The 13,276-nt window shown below is 42.2% G+C and overlaps 1 protein-coding gene across 4 annotated transcripts in view; it reads right to left on the reverse strand.

Annotated features, from left to right (window-relative positions):
• Nucleotides 1-13,276, reverse strand: part of LOC144669377 (synaptotagmin-1-like) — a 119,258-nt gene that overhangs the window by 24,804 nt on the left and 81,178 nt on the right. For all 4 annotated transcript variants that reach the window (XM_078531762.1, XM_078531761.1, XM_078531763.1 and 1 more), the window contains exons 4-5: nt 11,262-11,375; nt 9,612-9,779 (exon numbers count right to left, since the gene is read on the reverse strand). In XM_078531762.1, the coding sequence (XP_078387888.1) occupies nt 9,612-9,779; nt 11,262-11,375 (282 nt within the window). The remainder of the gene's footprint in view (nt 1-9,611; nt 9,780-11,261; nt 11,376-13,276) is intronic.

The following is a 13,276-nucleotide window of genomic DNA, read 5'->3' on the forward strand; positions in this document are numbered from 1 at the left end:
GCTCGACACTATCCACGACAGAACAAAACATTTGTTGTGTTCAAATCTAAACTCAGAAGAGCACTTCCTGCTGTACCAGTGCAACTACTTTCCATTTCATGCAACAGTTATTTTGTTGTCCACCTGAGTTAGGTTGTTAATTAATGCCAAACGAGAAAATTTAATGTTTGTCAGGGACTCTCCAGGGCCAAGTAGCGTTTCTCCTCACAATGGTTGCCTAAGTGTACATATATTAAATGGGCACAATGAGGAGGATTGTTAGTGCCTGTGACAGTATGGATTTTAGCCTGGACATGAGTTCCTTGCAGGGTAGGGTTGAGGACTAGTGGGGTCAACGAAGGGTGTGTTTTTTTATGTTGCCTGCAGAATTTAACTGCAGGGCTCCTTTATCTTTTGTGGTGTTTCCATCTATAGGCAGCCTAAATGACAAAGTGGGGAGGTCTTTCGGCTGGCTGAGAAGCTTCTTTACAGGGCTGAAACCTATGACAGCAAATAGATATTAGGGGAGTGAGAGAGATTGTTATGCGGTGGGGAGGGTGGGTTCATTGGTGGCGCAGGGAGCGCCCAATGCAGCGAGAGGAGATGTCAATGATGGTCAGAGGATAGAGGATTCTGGTTAGGGGTGGTGCTGATGGTGGTCAGTGGATTTACTGGTCACTTTGTTGGGCCTGGAAGAAACATTCCTGCTCCTCTTTGCCCACACGCAGTGCTGTAAAGCCAGTTTACCTCGTGGGTTCAGCTCTTTTCACTTTCGTTCAGCTGCCCAGTTTCCCGAGGTGCAAGAAATCTGGCTGCCTGTGGTTAGAAATATAACGGCGGTTAAAATGAAGGCAGGCAGGCTAATTACGATATTTCAGTGACCATATTCCTTCTGCGAGTGAATTTGGCATCCTCTCTTCATCCCTCTCCATTAAAATTGAAAGTGATTGTATTCGAGGCGGGTTCGGTTCTTTTTCCAGATATTTAACATTTTAATCTCTGACATGGTTGGCAAGGCCCCAACCCACCCGCCTTTTGGAGTTAAGATTCATCCCCATAATTCAGCAAGATACTGCACATACAGGAGATCAGGAGAAAGGGGAGGAAATGGGGGAACCTAAACTCTTGCAGCCTGCATCAACAACATCTGGTGTTAGTGATGACCACACAAGAGTCAAATTACTATACTCAGCTCAACATATGTCAATACCTAATAAGTGAATGTGTTTGCTAAATGAATAGAAAGAAAAAAAACAATACATGCATTTTCTCTATACACCCCCTACACTCACTGGTAAGCTTATACAGCAACATTAGCACTACACGGAAGGGTTTCCTGCTTCATGGTGACAGTAAAGTGCTGTATAAATCAGAATCAGGGCCCAATGAGAACTAGTCCAAAATTCCCTGAAATGGGGCAATCACAGATCGAAGTGTGGCAACTGTGGTAATTACTGACCTCAGTCCTGTTACTGACGCAGACTACAAGCTTCCCTGCCATTAACTCTACACCTAATCTGCAGCCTAACTCCAATGCATTGTCACAACTGCATACAAAGTGTTCAGGAGGGTCTGAATTGGTCACTTTGTGAACCAAGCTGGCATGAGCTTGATGCTTGGGGAACAGTGATGCTCCTTCCTACATTCTCTGAACTTTTAGTGACTGGAATTCTGATCAGGCCACTTCACAGCAAGTGCTGAAGTCAGTGGCGTATGCTGTACGTCCGCCACTGATGGGTGACTGAAGCTGCATCGCATTTTGGGGGATCGGGCTATTTACATGCTCCGACAGGTGGTCATGCCTGTAAAAGCACATCGGCATCACCTGCCCCGAACCACCAGTACAACTTGACCTGCCCTGCAGCAACCTGCCGAAGGGCCAACTGGGAACTTTCCAGGACGAAGATAAAGGAAAGATTTTTTTATTATGTTCAACCCCTGAGGGAGCTATTTCCTGGAATTACAGAAGTAATCAATCCCCCCCAGCATCAATTACCACAGTCAGGCGGTCATTTTAGACAGAACTCTCTCCAGTTCTCAGCTGGCAAAGGTTCCATTAAGGCCTTATATGGGGTTCTTTTTAGCATGATAGCAGTACCGGTTCTGTTTTTAATTTCAGTCCACATCGCATCAATTACCATTCGCGTTGTTAACGTATCCAGGGTCTGATAGGAATTTCAAACCATTAGATTTTTAAGTGCTGGGAGCTGACATTGCGCAACTGTGCAGCCAAACACACAAACACAGTTCTCTCCTGGGCAGCAGAACTGCAGGTACTGCCAAGCACTAATGAGAACTAAACTGAAATTACTGGTGTCAGGTCTCAAATGGGTAACTGGAGTTTAAGGGTGGCATAATTAACTTCAGGCTTAAATTTCTGTTAAGTGAGCAGTTTAGACCAGTAATGTCAAAGAGCCAGCAGATACTTTGCTGTGCAACTTATATTACTTTTGCAGACGGCCAAACTATATTGGGTAAAAATAACATTACAGGTAATGGTGTTCATGGGAACATTAGCATCTCTGAATTCCCCTCCAAGTCACACACCATCCAAGCAGACATATAATGTCAGTCCTTCACTGTCATTGGTTCAATGTCTTAGAATTCCCTACCTAACACCATTGTCGGGAACACTATTGCTGTAATATGCTTTTAAGGGACATCACTAAAAGGGAAATATGTCATGTGATCCAGTCTTAGTTTCATTTTTGCTTTGAGTAGAGCAAAGACACACAGCTCTGATGTCTTTAAGCTTTATACCCAGGTATAACTGTTCTCATGTCTTAATAAATTAACCTACAACGTGTTTACCCACCCCCGTGAGTGACTGGTGCCTTTTGTCTTATACAGTAAATAAGCCCAATGTATTATCTCATTATAATAACACAACAAACATCTCCCGCAAGGACTGCAGTGTTCCAGGAGAAGGGACACTGCCACCATTTTAGAACAACTAGGGATGGGCATTAAATGCAGCCTTGCCAGTGTTGGCCATGTCCCACAAACGATTCTTTTTCAAACTTACAGCTAGAAGCAACCAGGCACTCATTCAGTGTACAACAACATTTTTTGTTGTCATGGTATTGCAGGAAGTGATCTTACCCATCAAACATAAAACACAGAATAGAGAAGCAACCTTAGCTGAGCTCTGGGATTTCTTTGTCTGATCACTCTACTTGGTGAACACTTGGAATACAAAGCAGCGACCAAATTCAAGCCATGTAACCTTAAAATAAAATATGCTTGGCGCAGCAGGCAATTCCACAACTCTGGTTCACTGTGCTATGATTACTGTGTCTATTTAGCGCAGTGGTACCATGTGATGTTAATGCTCTTGGGATGCTGACACATGATGCCATGGTCTCTTTCTGTTAACTGTAGTGATTGAAATCAACCTGTGCTTCGCACTGCACTCATCCCTCCCCCATGCTTTTTGCCAGTGATTAAATAGCCAGCGCTATTATAGCTAAGGAATACATGAAATCATTGCAGTTTAAATATGGCATTAAAGCCAATATCCCATCATAAATTAGGTTATATGAGTATTTAAAAGCCCTTTAAACAGTGCAGTATTATTTCAGCACAGCAATATTTGCAAATGCAAAACACTATTTCAAGGTGTTTTCTCCAGTATACTTTTCCTTATCTTCCCACATCATACACAATCAACGACTAAGGGTCTACTTTTTTACATCGAAAAGGTACATCACTCCTCAGAAGCCTTCAATACTGCCCATATTGTCTCCCAATTGTCCAATGTGTTAAATTTGAAATCCTTAATTATAATCCCTCATCTTTAAATTCCCTCACAAATCTGACCTCTGCAATCTCCGGAAGCCCTAAGTCTTCTTCCCCAGACATTCCCCAGAATTCAGGAAGTTAGCATACAGGTGCAGCAAGCAGTTAGGAAAGCAAATGGCATGTTGACCTTTACTGCAAGGGGATTGTAGTACAAGAATAAAGAAGTCTCGCTACAGTTGTACAGGGTTTTGGTGAGACCACATCTGGAATACTCTGTGCAATTTTAGTCTCCACATTTAAGAAAGGATATACTCGCATTGGAGGCAGTACAGTGAAGGTTCTCTAGATTGGTCCCTGGGGTGAGGGAGTTGTCCTGTGATGGGGGTCTGAGTAAATTGGTCTTATGTTCTCTGGAGTTTAGAAGAATGAGAGGCAATCTCATTGAAACCTACAAAATTCTGGGGGTTTGATAAGGTAGATGCTGAGAGATTGTTTCCACTAGTTGGGGAATATAAAACATTCAGGATAAGGGTTGAGATGAGGGGAAATTTCTTCACTCAAAGGGTCATGAATCTTTGGAATTCTCTACCCCAGAGGGTTGAGGCTGCTCCATCGTTGAATACATTTAAAGCTGGGATAGACAGATTTTTGGTCTCGCGCAGAAGTAAGGGATATTTGGAGCATGTGGAAAGTGTGGTTGAAGCCCAAGATCAGCCATGATCATATTGAATGTCCGAGCAGGTTGGACGGACCATATGGTCTATTCCTGCTTCCATTTCTTGTATTCTTGTGTTCTGTTCCTCAGACTCCGGTCTACTGCATCCTTTCCTTTGTTCTGCCGGGAGTGGCCATGCCTTCAGCCACTTAGGCTCCACTCTTCAGAATTCCCTCCCTAAACTGCCCCCACTGTTTCACCTTCCTTTCCTCCTTTAAAAACTCCTCTTCGACAAAGCTTTCGGTCACCCCTCCCAGTCTCTCCCTTTTCACTTCAGCATCTGTTTCCCTATCAGTGAAACCAATATCCCGTCATAAATTAGGTTATATGAGTATTTAAAAGCCCTTTTAAACAGTGCAGTATTATTTCCAGCACAGCAATCTTTCCAAATGCAAGACACTATTTCAAGGCGTTTTCTCCAGTACACTTTTCCTTATCTTCCCACACCATTAAAATTGGTGTTTAAAATGAAAATCAGGGCAGATGAAAGAATGCCAAAACTCAAAGGGAGTAACAATTTATACTGCACGAGAGAAGGGTGCTGATTTGTTGGCAAGCCGACTCTGATTGGTCGTGATGTTGCCATGGAGAATGCACCAGGGAACTATTGTCCCCCATGCTTTTGTTTAATTCAAGAAAGGTGCAATGCCTGGACATGTTCTTTCTGCCTGCACAGGTCCCTGAGCACAAATATATGTAGCTTCTAGCAACCAAAGTGAGCCACATTATGAGCCTAACTAATAATCTTAAATTGATTGTTAGTGTAATTCTTAGCACATACGGGATTGTTCAGCAAGTACTATCTAATCGCTATTTAAGATAACTGGCAAAGGAACCAGAGGGGGGGATGAGGAGATTTTCTTTATTCAGTGAATTGTTATGATCTGGAATGCACTGCCTGAAAGGACAATGGAAATAAATTCAGTAGTAACTTTCATAAAGGAATTGGATAAATAATTGAAAAAGGAAAAAAAGTGGGAATGTGCAAGGAAGTGGGATTAATTGGACAGCTTTTTCAAACAACTACCACAAACACAATGGACCGAATGGCCTCCTTTTATGCTGTATGATTCTAGCTCCATTCTTTTTCTGTTGAGATCATTTACATGTGTGAGATGTAAGCATGAGCCAGATTAGCTCAAATTGTGACTGTTAGGAGGAAGGTGGAGTTGGGCTGCAAATAGGAATGGGTTGAGACACATTCCACCTCAATCCATCATTGTTAGCTGTCACACTCATAGCAAGATAGTTCTACTGATATAAACTAATTTTCTTTTAGCCAGTTTCCCCTCTTCTCCTGAAGGTGTGTACTCTTCCTAGATTGTGGTTCCACAGATGTTGGGCACCCTTTAGTACATTTTCCTAGCACTTAAATGAATGTCAGCAGGCAAGTCAACTGGCAAGGCATCACAGCAATCTTGTCCCTGACTTCGTCCAGAATTGTTTTCCCCACAGGAACTTTTGGGTAGCAATCAAAAGTGGACTGTTTGCTTCCTCTCCTTAGCCAACAGGTCACTGAGGTCAAACATAGCATTCCAATTGCTGATCTGGTTGACTTAATTCAACGTAGCCTAGGAATCTAACCTGTCACCTGTTAGTTTGTATAGTTTAGTTGCATACAAGGTCTGTCTTTGCCTGGTGGACAATAGCTGACATTGAGATACAAAAACTACATTCAGAGAGAAATACACTGAGAAATTACAGCTAATCATTGTTAGCTTCTACAGCTTGATAAGTAGGCTTGCAATAGCCATTCATCTGTGTAGTTTGTTCTTTGTGAGACACAAGTTTCTGGATTTGTTTCAAAGCAATTGATTGGTGAACAGCCATTGCCTCCTCATGCGTTTGTGTCCTTTGGTTCAAAGTTAGTATAGACACAATGAAAAATAATAGAACATAATTACATTTCTTGGCTTTAAACTTGGTAATTCATCAATCAGAATGTTAGAAGCTATCTGAGCATCTTCAATACTCAACCCTCCAAATTCTCCGATGGTACCTTGTCTGTCTACTTCATAAATCAGCTTCCCCCAGTTTATTACAGTCAAGATCTGACTCTTACTAACTGCTCCAATCTGTCATTTCTCAAATTACTCCAGCCAAGTGACAGCTGCCCTAGTCAGTCTTTAATCATCTGCTCTTTGTGAGCCAGCAGGAAATACATTAATCACCCGCCCAGATCGTGTCTGCAATGTCTCACTGTTTGCAGGGGGCACCTCAAACCCAAACTGCCAGCAGAATCAGAGGTCACATCCTCAATGGGGATTGATAAGAAAGCCTCAGTTTGATTATTTCTATACCTTGCGTCGCCAGAATTTAGACAGCCATTTCATGTACAGTGGGGATAACGGCAATAAATACATCAAAATAATTTTTGATTGAAAACATTTGAATGATTACATAAACTCATGTACAGACCCATCCCATGGTCCAATTTATGCCTGTTTTTATTACAAAAAGCCAAGGTAAATGTAGAGACAATGATCAAGACTTGTGTGTATAATGTCTCAATTGGCATTTGACATGCTATACATGACTTTTTGGTATGAAATATTGAGGGAAAATTTTGGCCAGGCCACAGGGAGAAATTCCTGGTTTTAAATAGTGCCTTAGTATCTTTAACAACCACCTGCAGAAGAATTGTTATAGTACAGAGGAGGCTATTTGGCCCATCATGTCTGTGCAGGCTCTCTGCAAGAGCAACCCAGCCAGTTCCACTACCCTGCCTTTTCCCTGTATAGCCCTGCAATTCTTTTCCTCTTCAGATAATTACCCAATTTCCCTTTGAAAGCCACTATTTAATCTGCCTCTGCCACATGCTTAGGCAGTGCATTTCAGATACTAACCACTCGCTGCCTCATGTCACCTTGTTTCTTTTGCCTTTCACCTCAAATGAATGTCTCCTCTGGTTCTCAACCTTTCTGCTAATGGTTTCTCCCTATCTACTATGTCCAGAGCCCATGTCTTTAAACACCTCTATCAGATCTCCCCTAAACCTCTTCTCCAAGGAGAACAACCCCAGCTTCTCCAATCTACCCATGTAACAGAAGTCCTCATCACTTGTAAATCTTGTAAATCTTTTCTGCATCCTCCCTAATGCCTTCATATCTTTCCTCAACTGATGGAAGGAACACCCGACAATGCTGCACTCCTCAGTACGAAACAAGAGTGCCAGCCTGGATTACGTGCTTAAATTTTGAAGTGGGGTTGAATCCAGAGATGAGAGTGCCACTCATGAGCCAAGCTGATATATTTTCCAGGGAAAATCAGATGAAATTGCAGAATATGATCCTGTAATCCCATGCAATAAAATTGGAACTTGAGCTATTCAGTCACCAAAAAACTAGTAGCTAGGTCATGTGGTCAAAAATAGATGCTTCTTAGTGCTGTTAATCAAATGCAGATCATTCTTACCATTGTAAATGTCTGCCCCAAACTTCATATAGTGATGGTCATCTACAATACGCACATTTTTTGTGGGGTGAACGCCCACGTTTTTCAAGTTGAGGGATGTTAATGCAATAATCAACCTTCTTTCTCTTTTTATACTGAACATAGGAACATAAGGACATAGGAAAAGGAGTAGGCCATTCAGTCCATCGAGCCTGCTCCACCATTCAATTAGATCATAGCTGATCATCTCCCTCAACACCACTTTCCCGCGCTATCTCCATATCCCTCGATGTCATTAGTCTCCAAAAATCAATTGATTTCTGTTTTGAACATGCTCAATGACTGAGCTTCCTCTGGGGTAGTGAATACCAAAGATTCACCACCCTCTGAGTGAAGGAATTCCTCCTCATCTTAGTCTTAAATGGCCTACCCCTTATCCTGAGATGATGTCCCCTGTTTTTGGAGTCAGGGGAGGCGGTGGTATAGTGATATTGTCACTGGACTGGTGATCCAGAAGCCCAGGATAATGCTGCAGGGACCCTGTTTTGGATCCCACCACAGCAGATGGTGGAATTTGAATTCAATAAAAATCTGGAATTAAAAGTCTAATGATGACTGTGAAACCATTGTTGTAAAAAATCCATCTCATTCACTAATGCCCTTTAGGGAAGGAAATCCCTAATTTCCTCCCTTTAGGGAAGGAAATCTGCTGTCCTTACCTGGTCTGGCCTACATGTGACTCCAGATCTACAATAATGTGATTGGCTCTTAAATGCCCTCTGGACAAGGGCAATTAGAGATTGGCAATAAATGCTGGCCTAGCCAGCGGTGCCCACATCCTGTGAACGAATAAATAGAAAGCCAGCGGAAACACCTTATTTACATCCACCCTGTCCAACATCACCAAGCACTCCCAGTTTAAGCAAAGCAAACAAAGAACCTGCATTAATATAGCAGCTTTCACAATGTTTCAAAGTGCTTTACAGCCAATTAATTTTGTGAAGTGTAGCCACTTTTATATTGTGGAGAAAAACAGGAGATTATTTGCACTCAGCAAGATTCCATGAAGTACAATGAAGTGCATGACCAGGTAATCTGTTTTAAGTGATGTTGGTTGAGGGATAAATATTGGCCAGGACATTGGGAGAACTCCCCTGATGTTCTTCGAACGGCATTGCAGGATCTTATCCATTTGCCAGAGAGACCAGTCAGTGCCTAGATTTAATTTATCAAGCAAAAGACAGCACCTCCAACAATGCGGTACTCCACTGAAGTGGATTATGCATTTAAATTTAAGAGGTGGGGATTGAATTCACAAACTTCTAACTCACAGACAAATGTGACACCCACTGAGCCAAGGCTGACACAGGTTGTCCTCTCATCATCTTAAGGGAGCTGGTTTGATCAAGGTGCATTAAATAATGCATAGCAGCAACTCATAATTTATCACTTCAAATTGCCCCCACCCCTCTCACGACCAAAGCTTCACCCAAGTGTTATATAACATAACATATTCTCACTGCAAAAGCAACCAAGTTTGGAAAGACGAAATATGTAATCGTACTGCTTAATGTTTTTCACGATGTGAACATGGTGTGAAAATTTCACACGCCCACCGTTACACTTAAATTGAAATCTTGGTGTGAAGACACTGTCATGGTAACAAGCAGAGCACTGATAATGCCTAATAAAATCTAGTCACCACATTTTATGCCTGGCAATCTCAATAGCAACCACATAAAGATCAGAAGTTTAACCATTAACTGTCTTTTCAGGTTCCTACCTTAAAGGTAAAGGATTCATTAAAAGTGGGGTTGAGAGTCTTGCGATGAACTTTGGTCTCAAATTTTTTCTTCTTATCTGGCAAGAGGAAAACTTTCACATAGGGATCAGATGTTCCACCAATATCCAAGGCAGCCAGTTCAGCTGCCTGGATAATCCCGACAATGAGCTGAAATCACACAGAACAAGTTATTAGCATAAAATAAACAACCACAGAGCTCCAATTATAGTGCCCAGGAGTCCTGGACAGGCAGAGCAGCTGTTTCCTAACAAGACAATCTCTCGGCAGCTTGATCTTTTGGCAAACCCAGCGGCTAACTGAGCCATATGGACCTGGGAAGTGTGATACCTAATTTCTGTCCTGTACTGAGTTGGCCGATCTCGGCCAAGGTGGCAGTAGAAGGATTACAGCTCGTCTCAGTGCTCCTGGTACAGGGCAAGGAAAACCGGCTCCTGATCATTGACATCCCATGACCTCCTACTAGAAAACGTGCATGTGCGGGCAGTGGGTAAGGAAAGGGTCCAGCTCAGCTGCAATATCTTCCCAGTTCAAAAGCTTGTCAGCAATTGCTGTGCCGGTTCAGAAACAAAGGCTGGAAGAAGCTGAGGGACAATGTTACCCACGCAGGCGGAAAAAGAACCAACGAAAGGTCAGGATATCAGAAACTGTTCCATTCTGTGATGTGAGGCACTTACACATTCAAGTACCTGGAGTAACTGTTGCTCTTTTTCACTCCTGGCGCATTTTTAAACATATTGTTCTCAGAATCTGAACAATGCTGACAAGCCTGCATTTATTGTCCATCCTTGTTTCCATGACAACTGCACACTGTTAAATTCAGAGTTTGGGGTTAAGAGAGCAGCTAATGACTATTTTTTGTATTTAAATGGCAGACTTGCCTGTCTCATGGGGGCTCTTGCATGCTTAGAACACACTCAGATTAAAGGCGGAAGTTACCAGGTTCCTCCCAGCTTCCCGATATGACGGGACTGAACCCGCCCCTCCCGACAAGTTCAAAATTTCCCCATATTGTGGGACTGAAATCGCGTAGAGGCCATATTAGATTGGGGAGGAAGGGGCAAGGGGTCAAGTTCCTTTCCCTGAGGACATTAGGATAATCCAGTAGCTTTCATGGTCATTTATTTTTCTGCCCACAGATGCAATTATGTTCAATTCCACAACTTGATGTGACTTGAAATCATGTCCTCTTCTTTGCTAGTGCACCATAACCACTATGGCCACAGTGTTTCTTAGACAAGACAGCCACAGATGACTTGACAGCTCTGCTCTCCAGTTCACTACTGAGGCCTGCAAGAGCAGCCAAGATGACTAGCTCTCGGAATTTCTCTCTCCCAGGCCGGGAGAGCTTCAGTTCAACATGATCCGGCCAAGGCCAAGAATTTGCTGTGTCTGTGAATCCCCACACCTGCTGGAGCCTGGCCTCTGGTGAATCGAAGAACTCCAATTATAGCCGTGATTAAGAAAGTTCTCCTTTTACTCACAAGATGATTGTAACTGGGTAAACAGGCATAAGACAAATGTGAAGAAACTTTAGGTGCAAAGGGAACATAACCCTAACTGTTAGATCAGAGAGTGAGACATTCTAAACATGCCAGTCCTGTTATATGCAAAGTGAATTGAAACACAAACCTGCCCATTCTGGAAGTCGTAATCCAGGGAATATTGTAGTTTTCCAAGCTTTTCCTCTTCTTTTTTTTCATCTCCAAGTAAACTTGGATCCAGATCTTCCACATCTGGCTGTACCTTGAATCCCAAAGTAGAGGGAAGATGAAAATTCATCACATGTACCATCAGATATAAAAACAAAAAACTACTGCGGATGCTGGAAATCCAAAACAAAAACAGAATTACCTGGAAAAACTCAGCAGGTCTGGCAGCATCGGCGGAGAAGAAAAGAGTTGACGTTTCGAGTCCTCATGACCCTTCAATAGAACTCAGTTCTGTTGAAGGGTCATGAGGACTTGAAATGTCAACTCTTTTCTTCTCTGCTGATGCTGCCAGACCTGCTAAGTTTTTCCAGGTAATTCTGTTTTTGACATGTACCATCCCTTCATTACAATACCCTCCCACATCTAACTTGCCTCTTTTAATTGGGAAACTTAGACCAAGAACCAAGGCATCATAGTGGGTAATTTTCTTAGCCCCCACTAGCGAGATTTTCTGACCCTTAAAATGAATGTGGGGTATGCACACTGGAATTTCTAATCTGTGCCTCTAAATAGGCAACACACCCCTCTGGCAGTGCGGACCCATAGCAATGGCCATTTAGAGAAGTGCACAACCAATACTGAAAATTCGATGGAGATAAACCAGGATTTGACAGTACCAAGATCAGATTTTAAATTGGAAAAGGAATGGAAACTGAGGAATTGTACAGATCCTAGCAAAAAACAAGTTTGAGTAGGAGACAGTTTGACAATTTCAACACCATCAGGAATTTAATTTAATTTAATCCTTTTATCACAAAACCTTACAGTTTCATCATGTATTCCATCTACCCTGTCCCTGTCCATTTTATGGTAATCTATCTGCTTGCAAGTTTTTAACCAACATTCTCCCCCTACACTTGTCTGCACCCAACACTATAGATCTTGACGATAGTGTTAAACATATGATAGTGAGTCGGAAATATGTTTTACATCACTCCTAATTGACTTCAATGGAAATAAAAAATTGGGTGAGATGTAAAACCAACTTGCCATCACTCGTTTTTATCACTTAAGGCCAAGGTCTACTCCAACCAGTCTCAGCCCTGTTTCCAGTCGGCGACATTCATTAATTAACTGGTAGTAAAGTGGAACTGGCCAACCCTCTGTGAAAACACCAAACATGATGCATGCTAAATAAACATTAAAGTAACTGAAAAGTATATGATAAAGGTATTATATCAATTTTTGTAATTCCTGGATCAATGGTGTGACAACGCAATAGAGAAAGTAAAACAGCGACAAAACTTTCAGTAATGCTAAGAGGACACAGGTTCAGGATTGTGAAGGTCAAAATGAGTACAGATGTCAGGAAATATTTCTTTCCACAGAGGACGATCAACAGCTGAGAGGGTTTCCAGGAAGTGTGGTACAGGATTCATTTGAAAAACAGATGCTGTGACGAGGAAGACAACAGGATTGCATACCGCATGTATGGGATCAAAGAAGCTCAAAGAGTCTTCTTCCTCCAATCCTATCTTACGATCTTATGGATAAACATGTACCTGATCTGAGCAGATAATTCCAGAGCCCGAGTGTAGAATTTCATGCATGATTTCTATGTGCAATTAAAATTCTTGGCAAATCACTAAATGCAACATCTGGGGTATAGATTACATCTCCATACAGGGCTTTATGATATGCAAAGCTGGAGAGTCATTTATACACTATATATAAATTGAAAAGTTTTACCAATTTGCCAGGAGAAAAAGTTGCAGACATGACTTTCACACAGTGAGCACCCCCTTCCCCCCCACCACTCACACTCACCACCCCGCCCCTCACCCTGACAGAGCAGCATGTTCCTGGGTTTGTGATCTGAACTTGTGAGGTTGTTCAATAAAGTGTCAGCTTTGAGGCAGGAGAGATTTTGATGTGGGAAAAAAAGGTGACTGTTTGCAGCAACAAAGTGCTTGATGTGGAAAAATGTGCAATGGA

Source organism: Cetorhinus maximus, chromosome 29 (assembly GCF_964194155.1).
Source record: "Cetorhinus maximus chromosome 29, sCetMax3.hap1.1, whole genome shotgun sequence".
Classification (NCBI taxonomy): Eukaryota; Metazoa; Chordata; class Chondrichthyes; order Lamniformes; family Cetorhinidae; genus Cetorhinus; species Cetorhinus maximus.